This window comes from Lithobates pipiens, unplaced genomic scaffold (assembly GCF_037356315.1).
Source record: "Lithobates pipiens isolate NorthernLeopardFrog02 unplaced genomic scaffold, aLitPip1_a1.2 Scaffold_8, whole genome shotgun sequence".
Lineage (NCBI taxonomy): Eukaryota > Metazoa > Chordata > Amphibia > Anura > Ranidae > Lithobates > Lithobates pipiens.
Genome location: NW_027507903.1, coordinates 615799614 through 615821934, shown reverse-complemented (window position 1 = coordinate 615821934; position 22321 = coordinate 615799614). Strand labels below are relative to the sequence as shown.

At 45.9% G+C, this 22321-nt stretch overlaps 1 protein-coding gene across 1 annotated transcript in view; it reads right to left on the bottom strand.

Annotated features, from left to right (window-relative positions):
• LOC143962356 (uncharacterized) overlaps positions 1-21973 on the bottom strand; it is a 127186-nt gene extending 105213 nt beyond the window's left edge. Inside the window, exons 1-4 of the mRNA XM_077471650.1 lie at positions 20913-21973; positions 9527-9562; positions 9303-9384; positions 1529-1588 (exon numbers count right to left, since the gene is read on the bottom strand). Of these exons, the coding sequence (XP_077327776.1) occupies positions 1529-1588; positions 9303-9384; positions 9527-9562; positions 20913-21080 (346 nt within the window). The 5' untranslated portion in view covers positions 21081-21973. The remainder of the gene's footprint in view (positions 1-1528; positions 1589-9302; positions 9385-9526; positions 9563-20912) is intronic.
• Between the last annotated feature and the right edge of the window lie 348 nt (positions 21974-22321).

Below are 22321 nucleotides of genomic sequence, written 5' to 3'. Positions count from 1 at the left end.
AATCCCTGACTATTCTCTTGTTTTCTGCTTTCTTTATTGCTGATCCTGACTGTCTGACTACACCTTTGCTTGCTGCCTACCAAGACTCTTGCCTGGTTTTCACTACCTCTGTTGTCTCCAGTCTAGTTTACTGCCTACTTGTTTTGCCAAACCAGCCTATCTTACTTCACTCTGCTTGTTGCCTGCCAAGACTTCTGCTTGATCCTGAGTCCCGACTATGCTCTGGTCTCCTGTCTCATCATCATAGTCCTGCTGTACATCCTACCCCCTGGTATGGCAATCCTACTAGGATTTCCTGCCAAACTTTAACATCAGGAGCTCTGGGGAAGACCGAGTGGTACCAAGTGATTCTGAGCCTTAGTACAGCCTGAGTCACCCGCCAAAGGGTATCGTAAAAGGAACACAGAGCAGCCAAATTCTTGCAATGAACTAGAGTGTCTTCTTGGAAAACTTTACCTGCTCTGCACTCACCTCAATTCTACCTAGAAGGATGATGGTGTCAATCCTGCTGGGTTATAGCGCCACTTTCAGGAGGACAACACTAGTCACATAAATAAAATCACAACCTAGATGCAGCTTCTGCTGGTGGCCAAACCCCCATGTGCTAGAGGCAGTTAAGGTTTTATTTCCTTTTTTCACACTCCTAAAGATTTCCGCTGTGTCCTTCAATGAACAGAACAGAAAGTAGGATTTTTGTACAGCATTTTGTACAGCATTAGTCTTAAGATCTTGATCGTAGGGCTATATTGCCATTTTTAGCAGTAGGACACCAGGCATAAAGTACAGCATAGGAGCAGCACATGCTGGTGGAAACACCCCAACCCACCTGCTAGAGGCAGCTCAGTTTTGTTTTTTTCCCCATGTCTAGGTAGACAAATCAAAGATATTCCTTCAATGAGCGGAAGAGAAAATAGTATTTTTTTAAATCTTCATAAAATTCTTTTCTCTTTGTTCATTGAAGGACATAACACCCACCCCTCTGATTGTTATATCTGTGAACGGTTGTTCCTTTATGTACTGCTCTGTGACTAACTGAGCAAGCTGCCTTTAGCACAGTGGTGGTCAACTTGAAAATAGTAGTCTGGCCCACAACATTTCAAGAGGTCTGCACGATAGCAGTATGCCTTTGTGCATTGAGGTGCATTGCATCAAGCTAGGAAGGTCATTCAAAATGAATATGTTGTACATTTTATGTCCTGCTGCATTTTTGCAGCAAACCGAAAAGCACACCAAAGAGAGAGTTGGAATACAGTAAGCCTCATCATTAGTGTCTGTGGCCGCCATCAAAACCCACAGCGCCATTGTCAGTGGATGCAATAACCCCAGCATTGGTGTCAACGGACGCAATAAAAAACCCCAGTCATGGTGTCAGTGGCCACAATAATCCTCAGCCTATCCCCAGATGCTTAGAGGTAACATAACAAGGCTCAGCTGACCAAGCAGGGAGATGTGATTTACAGTGTAAAAAACACAGGGCAGATTAGGGGACACGTGGAGACAATTACACCAGGTATGAAGAACTTGTTACCTTCGTAATGTGCAGCCAAGATGGGGGTTTTACTTCTAAAGTTTTTGTTCTTCCTGTTTGCTGGAAAATAATGAAAACATGAGTTGTAGAATAATAGAACATGTTCCACCGATGGAGTGTGTCTCTTACCTGTCAGGGCTCTCTCTGTACTGCGCTGGGGTATATGTCAAAGCTTTATAAATTTATAATAATAGTTTCCTGTCGCATCATGGCAGCATACACTCTGGGTTGTGACTCCGCCCCCACAACCTGATAGGACCACATAGCTATAAGATGAAGATACGCCCCCCGCCCCGGTATTCTCTTATTTTTCCTCACCTGTTGGGACCGCACGGATCATCACCCTCTTACCGCTTCGCCCCAGCCAGGTTCTAGCCTCTCCTGGGTGGAAGTCCTTACCGGTACAGCCTCTAAAGGAAGCTAAATGGAAGGAACCCCACTCTGGTGATCTCAGGGGTATGAATACTTTTTCTCTGCAAACAGAGCATTGCCTCTATAGCCGTTGGAAGTAAGCCTTAAATAGGCTGAAGGCATATAATAAAAAGATTGGTCTTTAAGCCTTAAACAGGCTTAGTACCTGCGGTGGTCTCCGGTTCCCTCTTCCTCCCTGGTGTCACTCTGTCTGCAACCTGACAGCATACTCTCTGCCTTCAGTATCTCTTGTCACCTTAGGTTGTCTGGTGCCTTTACCCCAGTGTTGCCTTTCTGCCATATTTTACTTCCTTTTCCTTAGCTCTCTTCCTGGTCACTCTGCCGCTTTGCACATGCTCACTGTGCACTTTGGGCAGCCTGTGTATGTCTATCTATGTCTTTTTCCTTTTCCAAGATGGCGCCGGCGGCCGCATGGCACTACTGAGCATGTGCGGGCGGGACATGACCCCGGCTCCAATTTTAAAAGGGGAAGATGCCTTTTTTAACGCAGATGTCTTTTTTTGCCTGTTTTTTGTGCCCAGCTGAATTTCATGACTGCTGCATTTCTGTTTTTTTCTACCCCAGTGTTGCCTCTCTGTTTGGTAAGTATCTTCCCTGTATTTTTCTTCTCTCTATTCCCCTCTTGGTTCTGTTATGGCTTTATCTTCCTTACCTTTTTGTGTTACCTGTGTCTTCAGGCTTCCTCTGTTTCCCTATCCATGGAGACCACTGCTACAGCAGATCACCACCAGCATAATAGGTAAGAGGGGAGGAGTTTGGTAAGTAGAGAAGATCGAAAAAGAGAGCAGGACGCACTAGCGCTACCTAAATGGTTAGCCCCATCAGGTCCGCAAGATCATCTCGCAGAGATTCCTCGCATAGAAGAAGCCGCTCTGGCCATAGGCGGAGCCATTCGGGTGGAGGAAGTCGCTCAGGGAAAGGGAGTCGCAGAAGGAGTCGCTCCAGGTCTTGTTCAAGGCGCAGCCATTCCCGCCGAAGAAGATCCCCTGACCGGAGGCGCCATTCACCAGCACGTCACTCCCATCCTTATGAAAATACCTGCTGGGTATGCGGGGCCATAGCCCTTCCAGATATGTTGGCATGCCGCCGGTGCTTTGAAGAAGCCACCAGAGAGAAAGGGCAAGAACACAGAGAGCTCACAGAGTCTTCTGCCCCACGTGTCGCTCCCGACACGGAGTTATCTCCACGGGGTGCTTCGCTGGCTCCCCCAAGTACTTCCAGAGAGAATGATTCTCCTTCAGATGAGGAAGAACTAGAGGCTTCAGCGGGCTTTGACTTCTCCCTAATAGAGCCTTTTGTGAGGTCAGTGAAGGGGGCCATTAGCTGGGAGGAACCACAGGAGGTCCAACCCAAAAGGAGAAAATATTTCCCGAACCTGATGAGAGAACCCGAAGCCTTCCCCTTCATTGATGAGTTGGAGGAACTTATCAGAGACGAGTGGCAGAGACCCGAGAAGAAAGCAAGTCTTAACAATCGGCTTGCCAAACTATATCCTCTAAAGGAGGCTAAAATTAAATCTCTCCTGTCCCCGCCAGTGGTGGATGCATCCCTCATGCGTGTGGCCAGACACGTTACGCTCCCTATCGAGGACGCTGTGTCATTCAAGGATGTCCTGGATAGGAAGATCGATACTGATCTCAAAAGAGCTTACTTAGCAGCAGGAGGCGTATGCAGTCCAGCAATGGTTCTTGCAGCTGTGGGTAAGGCTATTGCCAGTTGGTCAGCAAGCACAGAAAAGCTTGTATCCAAGGCGCTGATCAGGACCAGATAGTAAGGGCCCTGCAAGAACTAAGCCTTGCAGGGGATTTTGTGGCAGAGGCATCTGTGGATGCTATTAAGTCCGCATCCAGGGCTATATTGTCCTCGGTAATGGCCAGACGGGCTCTCTGGCTCAAACCCTGGGCAGCAGATCCTGCTTCCAAGTCCAATTGGTGCTGCATCCCGTATGATGGTGAGAACCTTTTCGGCGCAAAATTGGACTCTGCTATTTCTAAGGTCACTGCCGGAAAATCAGGGCTTATCCCCTCGGATAGAAAGCCAAAGCTTCAGAGGCCTCCTCCCTTTAAGCGTAACCTCCCGGACAGGTACAGGGATGGCAAGTCCTACAGGCCTGGTAGGGAGTACAGAAGGAACTGGAAGGCCCCTCAAACGTCCTTCCTGACGTCCCAGAAGCCCAGGACCCCAGCATCTACTGACCAGAAGTCCTGTTGAAGGTGCGTCCGCCCAGCCAGCAGTGCTGGGGGCCAGACTCTCAAAGTTCACGCTGGTCTGGGGGAAAACAATAAGCGTTAACCACCGTTCGCGTCGGGCACAGATGGTCATTCAGGTGACTTCCCCCGGGGGACCATTTTTGCCCAACAAACCTCCCGTCATCCCGGCAAAAGAGGTTAGCCTTTACCCGATACGTTCAGGATCTGCTCCAAAAGGAAGCAATTACCGAGGTGCCCCTATCCCAAAGAGGTCGGGGGTTCTATTCCCCTCTATTTCTAGTAAAAAAGAAATCAGGGGACCTACGTCCGGTCCTGGATCTAAACGTAAACCGCTCTATCCAGGTAGAAGCATTCAAAATGGAGAGCCTACAGTCTATCCTCCAGGCCATAAATCTGGGGGACTGGATGCTCTCCATAGATCTACAGGGCGCCTACCTCCATATCCCTATCCATTCAGAACTCCAAAAGTTCCTCAGTTTTTCACTAAACCACAGACACTTTCAGTTCTGAAGTATTCCGTTTGGAATTTCTGCGGCTCCCAGGACCTTTACAAAGGTCCTTCTTCCCGTTATCGCGCATCTGAGGGAGAGGGGGCTGCGAGTCCACCATTATCTGGACGATATTCTCCTCCTCTCAGACAGCCGGGAGTCGCTGTTACAGCATCAAAAGATCCTCGTCTCCACTCTGCAGAATCTGGGATGGCTCATAAACTGGGGGAAGAGCCAGACTCGGCCCACCCAGAGAATGATCTTCTTAGGAGCCCAGTTGAATACAGTGCAGCTGCCTCTGGAGAAGTCTTCCCTGTTGGTCCGGAAGGTGAAGAAGGCCATTCTAGCAAGATCCCTGTCGGCCAGAGTATGCCTCAGCCTTCTAGGCTTCTATCAGCGACAATTCCTATGGTCCGTTGGGCTCAGTGGCACACCAGACCTCTGCAGAACTCCTTCCTACATCAGTGGGATGGTTCATCCATGACCCAGACGATCCGGATCTCGGAGACAGTCAGGCGCTCATTGCGTTGTGGTCCCCACAACTTAAACAATTGCAAACATAGTCATCCCTCCTCAGGAGGTAGTGACCACGGATTCCAGTCTAGAAGGTTTGGGAGCCCACTACCAGTCCCATGCAGCGCAGGGCCGTTGGCCTTTCGAAGTACGGGACTCGGTATCGAATGTGCTGGAGATGAGGGCGGCTCTACAGGCTTTCCTGGCCTTCAGCTCCCTTTTAAGGGGGAAGCAGGTCCTCTTAAGAATGGACAACAAGGTTGCTGTTGCCTACATAAACAGACAGGGGGGGACCAGGAGTCCCTCCATGATGCGGGAAGTTCTCCCTGTGATTGAATGGGCACAGTTGAACCTGTCAGACCTGAGGGCGACTTACATCCACGGGTTCGAGAACATCTTAGCTGACACGCTCAGCAGGGAGTTCGCCTTCAACAAAGAGTGGGCCCTGAGCCCTCAGGCCTTCTCCCTCATCTGCCAGACCTGGGGTAAACCAGACATAGACCTTGCTGCGACTCCGGCAAACTCCAAATGCCGAAGGTTCCTATCGAGTTCCCCTTTCACTTAGCGGAGGGGACAGACTGCCTCCAGCATCCCTGGAACTTCCATCTCGGGTATATCTGCCCTCTGACTCCCCTGATGCGAGATTTCTCTTAAGGCTCAAGAGATCAACGGCATTGGTGATAGCGGTGATTCCTTTTTGGCCCAGGAGGCCATGGTTCACCACCCTCCTACAACTGAGCACGGCAGACCCTCTTGCTCTTCCCTGTCAGCCGACTTGCTCTCCCAGGGCCAGCTACTACATCCAGATTCGGGGAAGCTGTACTTGATGGCTTGGGGGCTGAGAGGGCTAGGTATCTATGTCAGGGCTGCTCCCAGAAGGTAGCTGATACCCTGCTCCAGGCCAGAAAACCTACCACCAACTGCACCTACCGCAGGGTCTGGGAGAAGTTTTTTGTCTTCTCTCAGGACCTTGGCCGGGATCTGTCCTCCCTTTCGGCTCCTCTGATCCTAGAGTTCCTGCAATCATGCTTAGACAAAGGTCTTAGCTCTGGTACTCTGAAAGTTCAGGTGTCAGCTCTATCCGCCCTGACAGGGGTTAAATGGGCTCACGATCCCCTTGTTATGCAATTTCAGAAGGCCTGTCTTAAACTAAGACCACCTAGGAAGCCTTCCTTTCCAACATGGGACCCATCAGTCATCTTAGAGGTACTATCCAAAGAACCTTGTTTTCCACTGGAAAACATCTCCCTCTGGCACCTGACACTAAAAGTCACCTTTCCTGGTCGCAATCACATCAGCGAAGAGAGTTTCAGAGATGCAAGCATTACTGATTAAGGAGCCGTATCTGATCATTCATCCGGACAGGGTAGTTCTAAGGCCCTTGGATCACTTTATCCCAAAGGTGGCATCCTCTTTTCACTTCAACCAGGAAATCAACTTGCCAGCTCTTAACACAGACCAGGGTGACCCTCATCCTCTGGATGTAAGGTGCAAAATCATAAAATATCTTTCCCTGTCCAAATCCTTTAAAAGATCGGAGAACCTCTTCATCATTCCCTATGGCCTTAGGAGAGGTCAAGCAGCTTCGGCCTGAACCATTGCCTCCTGGTTGGTGAAGGCCTACTTGCTGAGCGAGTTGCAAATTCCTGAAGACCTTAGGGCTCATTCCACCAGAGCAGTGGCCACCTCCTGGGCAGCGTATTGTAGGGTCTCAGTGGAAACCATCTGCAGAGCGGCCACTTGGTCCTCCAGGAACACCTTTATCTCTCACTACAAGGTGGACTCAGCTCAGCTATCAACAGTAGAATTGGGAAAGTCCATTATTCAAGCCAACTCTTCTATTCCTTGCTAATAAACGTTTACCTTTGCATCTCCCACCCAGTCTGCGAGTTAATCCCCAGAGTGTATGCTGCCATGATGCGACAGGAAAATGGAAAATTGTATACTTACCTTTCCGTAATTTTCCTTTCCTGTCGCATCTTCATGGCAGCATACAATATCCCACCCACAAAGGTGATTCATATATACAGAGAATACCGGGGCAGGGGGTGTATCTTCATCTTATAGCTATGTGGTCCTATCAGGTTGTGGGGGCGGAGTCACAACCCAGAGTGTATGCTGCCATGAAGATGCGACAGGAAAGGAAAATTACGGAAAGGTAAGTATACAATTTTCCATTTTTTTACTGTAGAAAAACATTAGAATGTAAGCTCCTCTGGTGCAGAGACTGATGAGACTGGCTTAGCATTCTCTGTCAGCACTGTGGTATATGTCAGCTATATACTGTAGTTACATAGTTAGTCTGGTTGAAAAAAGACACAAGTCCATCTAGTTCAACTAATAGAAGGAAAAAATATAACTATACAATCCTATACCCGCAGTTGATCCAGAGGAAGGCAACAAAAAAACAAAAAAAAACAAAGAATGATCCAGTTTGCTCCAGCAGGGGAAAAAAATCCTTCCTGATCCCCTGAGAGGCAATCAGATATTCCTTGGATCAACTTTACCTATAAATATTAGTATCCAGTTATATTATGTGTATTTAGGAAAGAATCCAGGCCTTTCTTAAAACGTTTGTTAACCTAACAAAAAGGATCCCGTTCCTTTAAAGCATGAATAACAGCACAGTGCTTGTGCTGTGTAATTTGGTCCCCTGTAACATCTGAAATACCTAGTTAATCCTGCAAGCCTGTGCACCCCCCCCCCTGTAAACTGACCACGGTTAATAATGGCTGCTGAACCCTGACAGCGTGGTCAGTTTATGTGCCTCCATCATCTGCAGCCCTGCACTCTGCTCTCCCCTGTCCTCTCCCCCCTCCCGGCCTATCAGCTAGTCTGTGTGAGCTGCTCCTCCCCTCCTCTTGTATCATTGCTCTGAGCAGTGCACACAAGCACTGCCAGCCCCTCTGTTAATATAACATGTAGTATATACCATATGCCTTTTTTGTAAAATTCTTCTTCTAAATACCTTATTCTTTCCCGCCCATCAGAGGTTACATAACTGCCCATCACTCTTCCTCCAATGTATGCACTACAGAGGGAGATCACGTGACTGCCCAGCACTCTCTTCCTCCGATGTATGCACTACAGAGGGAGATCAGGTGTCTGCCCAGCACTCTCTTCCTCCGATGTATGCACTACAGAGGGAGATTACGTGACTGCCCAGCACTCTTTTCCTCCGATATATGCACTACAGAGGGAGATCACGTGACTGCCCAGCACTCTCTTCCTCCAATGTATGCACTACAGAGGGAGATCACGTGACTGCCCAGCACTATCTTCCTCCGATGTATGCACTACAGAGGGAGATCACGTGACTGACCAGCAGAGGTCAGAGGGAGATCCTGGCCCCTTCATCCCTAATACATACATCAGAGGGAGAACACAATGGCCGGTCATGTGACCGCTGATCGGGGATAGGAAATAAGGTATTTAGAAGAAGAATTTTACAAAAAGGCATACACTGTATACTACAGGTTATACTAGCAGAGAGGCTTGCAGTGCTTGTGTGCACTGCCTTAACAACCCCTTTAAAAGAATCTACTAAGCTGGCCAGAACCAGCTTTTGAAGGAGTCTATTCCACATATAAATGTATAATAATAACAGTGTGTGACTGTATTGGGACATTAGAGTGTAAGCTCCTCTGGTGCAGAGACTGATTAGACTGGCTTAGTGTTCTCTGTACAACACTGTGGAATATGTCAGAGCTACATAAATGCAGTGGCGGCCGCACCATAGAGGCGCTGCCCCCCCATCCATGCGTCCAGCCCCCTAATCTACATGCAGGGTGCCAGGCGCATGGATTCCAATGGGGGAGGGGGGGTTTAAGCGTGTGATTATGGTTGATATGTGCCTGTGGCTCTAATTGGCTTAAAAAAAGTGTGGGCTCGGGGTGCAGATCCCACCCACTTGTGTGACAATAGCGAATGAATATTCGCTATTGTTGAGGAATTCTCCTCCCAGCCAATCAGGAAACCCCTATTGGCCAGGGAGTCTTAGTACTGTGGTGTTAGTTTGTGTAGCTCCCCCCCTCCTGAAATTTTGAGCACCAGCCACCACTGTATAATAATAATAGTGTGTGACTGATGGGGACGAGTGTAAACTCTTTGGTTGCAGATCCTAGAGATTACCTGAACGCCGCTGGCGACTCCGCTCCTCTCTCAGTTTTTCAAACAGAAACTGGTGCTTCTCCCACACATTTTTGAAGAAGATCTGTCCAACAAAACAAGACAAGGAAGTGCTGAATCACCATGACATCCAGGGTGGTCGCTTTAACAGAAGGAAAGGTCATGGAAGACCGATTCCACGCTCCTTAATGAGCAGATATAGCACATAATTCATGCAGGGAACCTACCTGAGCTTCAGCTTGGGGTGCTTGTATCGGAAGAACCTGAAAAAGAAACCCATAACATTATATACCGATCAGCCATGCCATTATGACCACTGTCAGGTAAAGGGGATATCTTGTTACAATGGCATCTTAAAATTAGTGGGATATATTAGGCAGCAAATGAACATGTTGTCCATGAAGTTGATGTGGTGAAAGCAGAAGAAAATGGGCATCACAGTTTGTTGTGTATGGAGCTGTGAAGCCCATGGTGACCCATGTCCACAGCCAAGAGCTTCTACAATGGTCACATCAACATCAGAACTGGACTACGGAGCAATGGAAGAAGGTGGCCTTATCTGATGAATCACATTTTCTTTTACATCATCTGGATGGCCGGGTGCGTGTGCGTCACTTACCTAGGGAAGTGAATGGAACCAAAATACGGTATAAGAAGGAAAATTGGCGGGCAGACAATGTTCTGCTGGGAAACCTTGGGTCCTGCCATTCACATGGATGTTACTTTGGTGTCCATGCCTCAATGGGTCAGGGCTGTTTCAGCAAAAAGGGGGCCACACTCAATGTTAGGTGGGTGGTCATAATATTATGGCTAATTGGTGTATCTGTAAAGTCATTTCATCCCAAGGGGTAGAGCATCTGTCAGGGTTATGTTGTGTCCCCTTTGGGGAGATTTCTGTTGGGACAAGAAGTGACGGGAAACAAAAACCTAATATAATCGCCCATGTGAATTAACCCCCCCCCCTTTTTTTTTCTTCAGCTGGCCTTCCTCCATATTTTTACATATTATTGTTTGAATGTTAAAAATTTACATACATTTTTTTTTTATTCTTGTATTGCCAGAACCTGAAAAATAAACCCATATTGTTATAGCTGTAAATGCATTTCATCCCAATGGGTAGAGCATCTGTCAGGCTTTTGTTGTGTTCCCTGTAAGGAGATTGCAGATTTCTGGAACAAGAAGTAATGGGAAACAAAAACCTAATCAAACCACCCATGTGAATGAACCCCTCCTTTTTTTTCTTCAGCTTTAGTTCTTGTATTGGAAGAACCTGAAAAAATAAACCCATAACATATCTGTAAAGTCATTTCATCCCAAGGGGTAGAGCATCTGCTTTTGTTGTGTCCCCTTTGGGAACATTTCTGCCGGGGCAAGAAGTGATGTTGTGTCCCCTTTGGGTATTGGGACAAGAAGTGATGGGAAACAAAAACCTAATGCATTTGCCCATGTGAATGACCTTTCCCCCCCCCCCTTTTTTTCTTCTTCAGTTGGCTCTCTTTCGTATTTTTACATATTATTGTTTGTATGTAAAAAAATGTACTCAAATTGTTTTAGTTCTTGTATTGGAAGAACCTGAATAAAACCCATAACGTTATATCTGTAAAAAGTAATTTCATTCCAGTGGGTAGAGCGTCTGTCAGGCTTTTGATATGTCCCCTTTGGGTGTTGGGACAAGAAGTGACGGGAAACAAAAAGCTAATGTATTTACCAATGTGAATGACCGCCCCCCCCCCTTTTTTTTCTTCTTCAGATGGCCCCCTTTCGTATTTTTATATATTATATTTTGTATATAAAAAATTTACATAAATCGTTTTAGTTCTTGGAAGAACGTGAAAAATAAACCCATAAAGTTATGTAGCGGATGACATTTGGGATCAAATGTCACACGCATTGTAAATTTAGTTTTTGGCCTCGGGACAATAAAGGTTCTGAGGGTTAATTATTGTAGGTAGGCCTAACACCAGTCTGGCCAGGCTGTGTTTAGAAGTTCTGCCTGGTCATGTGAACGGTGAGGTGCACATGACAGGCCAGAACCAAGTCTGGTTGGATGTCTTGGTATCGGCCCTCTCGGAGCCAATCTGTGGGAGTGCCAGGGCCCGCTGAGAAGTCTGGGAGGGGGAACTTAAACAGGTGTGGGTCATGTGTTCAGGGTTCCGGAGTTGTTCGTGATACCCGTGTGGTCTGGACTGGTTCCAGGACCGGGGTAGCCCCGCGAGGGGTCCCGGTAACGGAGTGTTCGACATCCCGCAACATGTTCCTGTTAGTGGCCCCTGATAGACCTGCTTGGTCTGGGGTAGGAATCCGTCTGTTCCCAAGTCTCGGAATCTGCTGGTCCAAGGCGCAGTAACTGAAGGAAGATTCAAAGTGTCCGGGTGTGCTCTCGGCTTGGAGGGACACCACAGCTCGTGGAAGTGACCGGGGGAGGACTCTTTGGAGGAGGGCCGGCAAGTGGCATCCTGCGAAGTGCCTGGTTACTGAGCTGGGAAGGACATTGACGAATTCACACTTTTCCAGTACCATAAAGGAAGTGGGAAACGTTCCAGGTACGGTTGGAAAAAAGGTTCCTGTATACCCTCAGTTGATTGTTCAAGTTTTGAGTCAACATGCTGACTGCCATGATCTCTGGCTAGAGATCTGTTCAGCCTTGAAGTACCCAACTGCGAGTGGCTACTCTCTGGTTGGAAAATAGAGACTTTGCTAAACCTGCACTTCAAGGTGCCTGAGTTCTTCACCCGTGCCCTCTGTTCCCTAAGGACGCGTACACACGGGCGGACTGTTCGCCCAACTTTGTTCGTCAAACAATCCGACAAACAGTCCGCTCAAAATTTGCATGAACGGACTTGACCACACACGATGAACGAACAGTCCGCTGAAAGCGTGCGCGATGACGTGAACGGCACGTACGACGGGACGAGAAATACGACGTCCACTGCAATGCAACCTTCGCCGTGTAAATCCTTTCTGAGCATGCGCAAAACTTAGTTTGTCAAACAAGCCTACACACGAGCGGACTGTCCGCTGAAACCAAGTTTCAGCGGACTGTCTTACGGAAATTCCGAAAAACTTTGTTCGTCAGACTGTCCGCTGAAACTGTCCGCTGAAGCCCACACACGAGCGGACTGTCCGCTGAAACACTGTTCAGCGGACAAAGTTGGGCGAACAGTCCGCCCGTGTGTACGCGGCCTAAGAGACTGTGTTTGTTCTACTGCAAAATAAAACTTTTTGAAAGGACTTCATCTGTGTCAGTGTACAAGTCGTTGGGTATCAACCCTGGGAACCCCTAGACGTGGAGGAGCAGGCCGAGAGAAAGTAACCGGTAAGCCCATTAAGTTAAGGCCGCCCTGCAACGGGTTATGGCCGCTACAGTTATATCTGTAAAAAGTAAATTCATTCCAATGGGTAGAGCCGTCTGTCAGGCTTTTGATGTGTCCTCTTTGGGTGTTGGGAAAAGAAGTGACGGGAAACAAAAACCTAATATAATCGCCCATGTGAATGACCCCCCCTTTTTTTTCTTCAACTGGCCCTCCTCCATATTTTTACATATTATTGTTTGAATGTTAAAAATTTACATATTTTTTTTTTTATTCTTGTATTGGAACAACCTGAAAAATAAACCCATAATGTTATAGCTGTAAACTTATTTCATCCCAATGGGTAGAGCATCTGTCAGGCTTTTGTTGTGTCCCCTGTAAGGAGATTGCAGATTTCTGGAACAAGAAGTTATGGGAAACAAAAACCTAATGTATTTGCCCATGTGAATGACCCCCCTTTTTTCTTGTTCAGTTGGCCCCCTTTCGTATTTTTCCATATTATTGTTTGTATGTAAAAAAATTTACGCAAATCATTTTAGTAGTTCTTGTATTGGAAGAACCTGAAGAATAAACCCATAAATTTATATTTGTAAAGTCATTTCATCCCAATGGGTAGAGTGTCTGTCAGGCTTTTGATGTGTCTCCTTTGGGTGTTGAGACAAGAAGTGACGGGAAATAAAAACCTAATGTATTTGTCCATGTGAATGACCCCCCCCCCCCGTTTTTTTTTTCTTCTTGTTCAGTTGGCCCTCTTTCATATTTTTACATATAATGGTTTGTATGTAAAAAAAATTATGTAAATCATTTTAGTTCTTGTATTGGAGGAACCTGAAAATTAAACCCATATAGTTATATTTGTAAAGTAATTTTATCCAAATGGGTAGAGCGTCTGTCAGGCTTTTGATGTGTCCCCTTTGGGTGCCCCCCTTTTTTTTCTTGGCCCTCTTTCATATTTTTACATATTATTGTTTGCATGTAAAAAATGTACGTAAATCATTTTAGTTCTTGTATTGGAAGAACCTGAAAAATAAACCAATGAAGTTATATCTGTAAAAAGTAATTTCATTCCAATGGGTAGAGCATCTGTCAGACCCCCCCTTTTTTTTTCTTCAGCTGGTCCCCTACCACATTTTTACATATTATTGTTTGAATGTTAAAAATGTACTCACATTTTTTTCAGTTTAGGTTTAGAGGCTTATCTTTTGTCTGTCATACAGATTTATATAATTTTATTGACTCATTGTTAGTTATGTTTATATAAGCGCACTGCCTGCTTTTATCGCTCGGTCTGTATTAAGTAACGCTCCACTGCTCGGCTTAAAGGATTTTTACCCCAGCAGCATTTTTACGCCTGACAATGTTTTGTGTCTTAATGCAATCCTCTTTAGAAGGTCAGATGTCATTATTGACTTGCAGAAAGTCCAAAGTGGTCACATTTCTCCGTCTGGCTGACATAATGGGCTTTTGTGTCCAGGCTTATCTGTCCTCTAAAGAGTCTTTGGTTCATATTCATCCTTCCTTGGCAACAGTTGCCATGGAGATAGGCCCCCAAAAAAAGCCATTTGACCCTTGTCAGCTATTTGGCCCCAAGCTCTAGTCCCATGCGAGTACTTTTAAACTTATCTCTGATTTCCAAAGAGCGGTCCCTAAAAAGTTTTCGTTCCTGATTTTGGAAGTTGATTTAAAGATCTAATGATAAAATCTTTAGTTTGGAGTTCTTAGACCAATGCCACCCTTGTGACCTGACTCACCGGTAACAAGATCGCTATGGAGTGCAGAGGAACCTATCATCTGTTTGTACAGGGTAGTTTCCTCGCCAGATGAAATAGCGTAGAATCTGCTTTAGGTTTAGGTCCGGCAAAGCGCTGAACAAACTGGCTCTATTTTGCCAACCGAAATCCCTGACTGCTAAGTCCCGTGTCAATCACAACCACCTGCTGCCAGTTGATGCTTTGCTGCTGCAATTCCATTGCTAAATGACAGATCCTTGGTGGCTAGAATGTAAACAAAGCAGCCGCAGATCCCAGGTGGTGTCATTGATTAAATACCTAGGAGGATTCCCGGCTGCTTTGTTTATAATCTAGCAGCTAGGGAAGCAGCAGGGGATTTGTCATTTAGGGATGGGAGTGCAGCAGGGAAGCATCATCTCCATCAGGTGAAGTATAACCTTTACTTCTCAGACCAATGCCGCTCTTGTGACCTGACTCACCGCTAGAGAGTACAGAGAAACCTATCCTCTGTTTGTACAGGGTTGCTTCCTTGCTAGATGAAATGGGGCAGAATCTCCTTTGGGTTCAGGCCTGGCAAATCACTGAACAAACTGTCAGTATTTACCCAAATCCCCAACAGCTAGAATGTAAACAAAACAGCTGCAGATCCCAGGCGGTGTCATTTAATAAATATGGTCAGTAAGGTCTCCCAGGAGGATTCCCGCCTGCTTTGTTTATATTCTAGCAGCTGGGGATCTGCCATTTAGCAAAGGGAGTGCAGCAGGGAAGCATCATTGGGTGGCAGGTGGAGCATAGCTTTGACTTATTAGACTGATGCCACCCTTGTGCTCTGACTCATCAATAATATGATCGTTAAAAAGTGCAGACAAACATATCATCTGTTTGTACAGGGTTACTTCCTCGCTAGATGGAATGGGTCAGAATCTCCTTTGGTTTCAGGCCTTGCGAAGCACTGAACAAACTGGCCCTTTTTGAGGAGTTCACCTGCCCAAATCCCCACCCACTGAATCCATTGTCAGTCACAACGACCTGTGCCCGATGATGCTTTCCTGCTGCACTTCTATTGCTAAATAACAGATCCCCAGAAGCTAGAATATAAACAAATATGGTCAGTAACATCACTCAAGAGGATCCCTAGCTGCTTTGCTTATATTCTAGCAGCTGGGGATTTGTCATTTAGCAAAGGGAGTGCCTCAGGAGAGCATCATTGGGTGGCAGGTGGAGCATAGCCTTGACTTAGACCGATGCCACCCTTGTGACCTGACTTTCTGATAACAAGACTGCTAAAGAGGGTAGAAAAGCCTATCATCTGTTTGTACAGGCTTACTTCCTCGCTAGATGGAATGGGGCAGAATCTCCTTTGGTTTTAGGCCCGGGGAAGCGTTAAACAAACTGTCCCTTTTTGGGTAGTTCACCTGCCCAAATCCCCACCTACTAAATCCAATGTCAGTCACAACCACCTGCTACCCGATGATGCTTTCCTGCTGCACTTCCAAATGACAGATCCCTGTCTGCTAGATTGTAAACAAAGCAGCCTTTACTGTCTCATCTTCCTCGCTAAGTTGACTTACTGGTTGCACTATCCTCCATGCTTAGTTGTCAATAGTATCTTGTGTGCCATTGTACGCCTTCCCCGTATGTGTGCGATTACTTGTCTGGTTCAACTGCTGTCAGATATATTATGCATTGTCTTATGTCTATTTTGTATACGGAATACTACCCCTGTGAGATACCCATAAAGCAGCCGGCGTCATTGACTAAATATGGTCAGAAATGGCACCCAGGATGATACCTGGCTGCTTTGTTTATATTATAGCAGCTGGAGAACTATCACTTAGCGACAGGAGTGTAGTAGGGAAGCATCATTGGGTGGCAAATGGAGCATAGCCTTGGTTCGGGTTCGGTGAAGCGATGAACAAACTGGCCCTATTTGGGCAGTTTGCTACCCAAATACTCGGCTGCTAGAATGTAAACAAAAGTAACCGCAGATGTGCAATGCCATTGACTAAATATGGTCAGTGACATCACCCAGGAGGATCCCTGGCCACTTTATTTACATTCCAGCAGTTGGGGATCTGTCATTCAGCATTGCATTTCAGCGGGAATGCAGCAGGGAAGCATCATCGACAATGGATTTAGATTGCTGGACAACATGATTGACGATGGATTTACATTACTTTGTTTACATTTTTTCTCTGTAATATTTTTTAACCACTTACTGATACCTCTCGATCATGTGACCTGTAACAGTGGTCACAGGAACGCTGATCCTTTCCGCCCCCCCAGGTGTTCAAAACTTTTTAAAGTGATGCTGGGGCGAGTGGGAAGGGGTTAATGGATTTTCCCATGGTGTTAGTGTGTATATTTATTATTTTTTGTATTTTTAAAAAGACTTTTCTTATTCCCCTTGAGGGATGGATTTCTGGGGACCCCTTTATAATAAGTGGGCTTCCAGATTTTTATAAATCCCACCTCCTTCCTTCTTTACACACCCCCAAATCCTCTTGGAGACTGGGGAACACAGGAAAGAGGTTGTGTCCATTAACCTTTGGACAATTTGATGAGATCCTGGCATGGAGATCCTTGTACTGCAGGTCCTCACGTACAGCTTCCTCTCCATCAAGGAGAACAGTGAGCAGCACAATGGTGACATCACAAAATCTTATAAACCTGGCCGACAGAGACAACAGTGCCTTAGTTCATCTCACGATGCAGTTTTATAGCTATAAAATTTAAAGAGGAATTTAGGACAATAGATACATTTTCTAGGATACTACTTAGGCGACGTTCATATTTCTAGGCATTGTAAGGTAGCAAATCCTCATTTTCTGTGTTATTCACTTTAGGGCCGGTTCACGTTTGTGCAGTTTTCAAAGTCTCGTTTTTATGCATGCTGCTTCTTAGATGCTCTTTAGTTAAAACACGCATTTCTCATAGAGCATGTAAAATGCAATGCACAAAAACGACACCGCACACCTCTGAACTAGCCCCAAAGGACATTTGCGTATAATGTAACATATACAGTATCTCACAAAAGTGAGTACACCCTCACATTTTTGTAAATATTTTATACTATCTTTTCATGTGACAACACTGAAGAAATGACACTTTGCTACAATGTAAAGTAGTGAGTGTACAGCTTGTATAATAGTTGCTGTCCCTTCAAAATAACTCAACACACAGCCATTAATGTCTAAACTGCTGGCAACAAAAGTGAGTACAAGTGTCAATATTGTGTGTGGCCAACATTATTTTCCAGCACTGCCTTAACCCTCTTGGGTATGGAGATCACCAGAGCTTCACAGGTTGCCACTGGAGTCCTCTTCCACTCCTCCATGACCACATCACATTGCTAGTGGGTGTTAGAGACCTTGTGCTACTTTAGTTTTTTGTTTGTTCTTTTTCTTTTCTTGTGTTTTGGGACATGTTTTAGTTTCCTTCAAATCAGATATGTTTGTTACCACGTTTGCTCCCTCCTTGGATAAGGGAGCAGTGAGGATGACGGGTCCCTTGAAGTGATTCTTAATTTATGAGTTGGAGGTCAATGGCTATACACTGTCAAATTTCTGTAAACTGTTGGAAATGTAACAAATATTACTGTTCATTGATTGTTTATCCCTTTAACTACTCCATGTGGTACCTTAAGTTCTCATCAATAAAAAACTTTTGTTGATTAAAAAAATAAGAGACCTTGTGCTCCTCTGCCTTCCGTTTGAGTTTCCCCCACAAATGCTCAATAGGGTTTAGATTTGAAGACATGCTTGGACAGTCCATCACCTTTCAGCTTCTTTAGCAGGGTAGTGGTTATCTTGGAGGTGTGTTTGGGGTCGTTATCATGTTGGAATACTGCCCTGCAGCCCAGTCTCCGAAGGAAGGGGATCATGCTCTGCTTAAGTATGTCACAGTACATGTTGGCATTCATGGTTCCCTCGATGAACTGTAGCTTCCCAGTTCCAGCAGCACTCATGCAGCCCCAGACCATGACACTCCCACCACACACTTGTCTTTGTACTCCTCACCTGTTTACCGCCCCACACTCTTGACACCATCTGAACCAAATACGTTTATTTTGTTCTCATCAGAACACAGGACATGGTTCCAGTGATCCATGTCCTTAGTCTGTCTTCAGCAAACTGTTTGCGTGCTTTCTTGTGCATCATCTTTAGAAGAGGCTTCCTTCTGGGATGACAGCCATGCAGACCAATTTGAAGCAGTGTGCATTGTATGGTTTGAGCACTGACAGGCTGACCCCCCACCACTTCAACCTCTGCAGCAATGCTGGCAGCACTCACACATCTATTTCCCAAAGACAACCGCTGAACACGTGCACTCACCTTCTTTGGTCGACCATGGCAAGACCTGTTCTGAGTCAAACCTGTCCTGCTATAACGCTATATGGTCTTGGCCATTCCGCAGCTCAGTTTCAGGGACTTGGCAATCTTCTTATAGCCTAGGCCAGTGATGGCGAACCTTGGCACCCCAGATGTTTTGGAACTATATTTCCCACAATGCTCATGCACTCTGCAGTATAGTTGAGCATCATGGGAAATGTAGTTCCAAAACATCTGGGGTGCCAAGGTTCGCCATCACTGGCCTAGGCCATCTTTATGTAGAGCAACAATTCTTTTTTTTAAGATTCTCAGAGAGTTCTTTGCCATGAGGTGCCATGTTGAACTTCCAGTGACCAATATGAGAGAGTGAGAGCGATAACACGAAATTTAACACACCTGCTCCCCATTCACACCTCGAACCTTGTCACACTTACAAGTCACGTGACACTGGGGAGGGAAATGGCTAATTGGGCCCAATTTGGACATTTTCACTTAGGGTTGTACTCACTTTTGTTGCCAGTGTAGACATTAATGGCTGTGTGTTGAGTTATTTTGAGGGGACAGCAAATTTACACTGTTATACAAGCTGTACACTCACTACTTTACATTGTAGACAAGTTTCATTTCTTCAGTGTTGTCACATGAAAATATAGGATAAAATATTTACAAAAATTTGAGATACTGTACAACTGATGATCAATCCAGTTTAGCATTTCAAGTCTCCTTTCAATATGATTTTTGAAGCCTGTTGGGATGTTCAAAAATTACCCAGAATTCCCAGCCCCTGCTCCTGTAATTGGTTAACTGCTTTTCCTAGAAGTCTGCACAGAGCTTAAAATCAAAGATCTGGCTTCTCAGAATATGTCATCTTTAATGAGAATTTTGGCAGGAAGTCACACAGTAAGAGGCTGCAGCAGGGTCTGATCTGTGTGATGTTTGTGAACACTACCAGGAACTGCATAGACCCTAGGATTGCTATGATCGTGTCAGCTCGGTGACAGTTCAGGAAGTAGATGGTGACCCAAGATATCTAAACTAAGATGGCGCCGTTCTGGGAAGAAAAGAAGATGAAGCCATTGTCAAGTGGAATGTAGTCATCACTGTGGGAGATAATAAATACCTGGAAGTGTTACATGTACTTAACATGCAAAATGTACCTAGAGGCAGAGCCATTAGAACTTGGACATAAAGTTTCATCCCAGGGTACCACCAACAGGCCTATTGCCCTAATTTACAGTAGTATGAGTTCCAAATTTCACCAGCACATGTATCTTACCATACCCGACACGTCACCCCGCATTTTTCCCAGATGAGCCAGGTACCAGTTCAAAGGATAGGCCATTGGTATCAAGGGAAGGTGAGTCCAATCAATTTTCAGAGCTTGTCTTTACAACTTCAAGGTAGATAATTTCAAGGCTTACAGCTTCTCACCAATAATAGTAGCGGTTCCCAGCACTTTTCCAGCTCAGGCCATCCTTGTCCTGTACACAGATCCCTCCTATCCAGGGCACCAGGACCTCTTCAGGAATTACCCAGGAGGGAAATGCCAACCACTGGAAGCTCTACATATCTGCAGAAAGGCCCCACCAAGTCCCATGAGGGCCAGCTCTGGAGTCTGACTCATGTCCTCTTGACCCTCTGCCCAAGCTCCTACTACTGTCTAATGTAACCCACTATTTATCAACGCGGAGGATGCCAACTAGTGGCCAAACTTGGAATTGTACTAACACCCCCCTTATATACCTTTTTCCTGGCTGAGCCAAGTACCAGTTCAAAGAATAGGCCATTGAAAACAAGGAGCGGTAAGTCCATTTATATTCAGAGCTTTACAACTTCAAGGTAGACAACTTCAGGGACTACAGCTTCTCACCTTCTAACGGTAGCAGTCATCTGCACTTTCCCAGGTCAGGCCATCTATGTCCCTCCTATCCAAGGCACCAGGACCCTTCTGGGTATTCCCTAGCCGGGTAATACCAATCACTGGAAGCTCTACATTTCTGCAGAAAGGGGCCCACCAAGTCCCATGTGGGCCAGCTCTGGAGTCTCACCCTTGTCCTTTCAACTCTCTGCCTAAACTCCTCCTACTAATGCAACCCACTATTCATCTATGCGGTGGGTGCAACCTAGTTGTCAAACTTGGAATTGTACTAACACCCCTCCACCCCCTTACATACCCAATGCTAGGGGCCGTTATACGTTTTCTTGATACATTTTCAATGTTGCATAGTTGCATTTCCTTACCTGTTGCAGGTTTGCCCGTCCTTGGATCAGGCTTTGGCCCCAGGCGGTAGTCGTCAGCAGCAGGTTCAGGGAGGCCAGGAAGAGAGCGGCGCCCCCTAGTGCCAGTGCCAGAAGTAGCAGCGGGAGCAGAGCAGTCCGACCTGCCCTCCTCCTACTCCAACGCGACATTGAGGTCAATCCGTTCCCCTATAACCCTACATCCTTAGCCGCCAACTTGCCCGCTGATCAGCACAGACTGTAACGCAACCTATTTGAAAATCGCAGCCTAGTAAAGCTTTAAAAAATGACATAAGACGATCTTGTAACACTGGACGATGAGGAACTAAACCTGACCGCAACAAAGGTTTGCGAAACCAAACACTAAAAAGAAACAAAAGCAAAAAAAAAGTTTCAGAAAGGAAGAAAAATTGCTGAAAGTGAAATTTCCTCGAAACTACCCAGCATCTCTTACGGTCTATCGTCGTTTTTCAATACTTCGTTTCTCATCGGCGTCTTCTGTTTTCCGCTTAGAATGAATGAAACTTAAACTTGGCAAAAAAAAAATCAGGGACATAAGTGCCAAAAAAACAATTCTTTCCTATTCTCTAATTCCCATTAGGAAAAAAAAAAAGTCAAGCCGTCCTGAGCCAAAGTGCGGCCATCTTGTACCTTATCTCCGCGGACAGCTAGAAAAGTTTCAGAACAAGTGTTAAGGCAAGTGTGCGACTCTTAAGGCCCTTTTTCCTCTGAAACCTATGAACTGTGCAAGACTGATTAGTGACGGAGGTTAGCGGCGGAGCAGCAAGGTGGGTGACGGAGGGTGTCAGCGACGCTGGCAAGCGTTCGGAAAGAGAGGAATGGAGGAGAGAGAAGAGGAGGAAGGTCTGCGCTCAGCTGCTTGGATATCAGCACGAGTGTTTTTCTGGTTCCTGGATTCGTTCCAGTGAAAGAGGAGAAAAAAAAAAAAAAAAGAATGACAGGAAACAGAGAGGAGGGGAGGAGGAGAGGGCGAAAAATAGAAGATGTTGGGGAGGGAGGAGAAAGAAAAAAGGGCGGAAGAGAGAAGACAGAGGAGGAGAGGAAAGGGGGGAGACATGGCTGTGTGCATGGACAGAGTTCAGGAGGAGCTAGCAAACTGTCAGCACAAGAGCAAATGCAGACACCAACTTATAGGCAACTATTTACAAAGTATTGAAAGATCATTTCCACACATGCAGAATGTCATCCAGATCTGAAGTCATTAAAGTGCAACTGAACCTGATAAAAAAAAAAAAAAAATGCTGACGGGTAGTATTTTTTATGACAAAAGTGACCCTGTTGGTCTTCTACCTGCCTGTCAGCGTAATTGGCGCGTACACACGATCGGAATTCTCGTCGGAAAAAGCTTTGATGGTTTTTCCGTTGGAATTCAGACGGAATTCCGCTCAAAC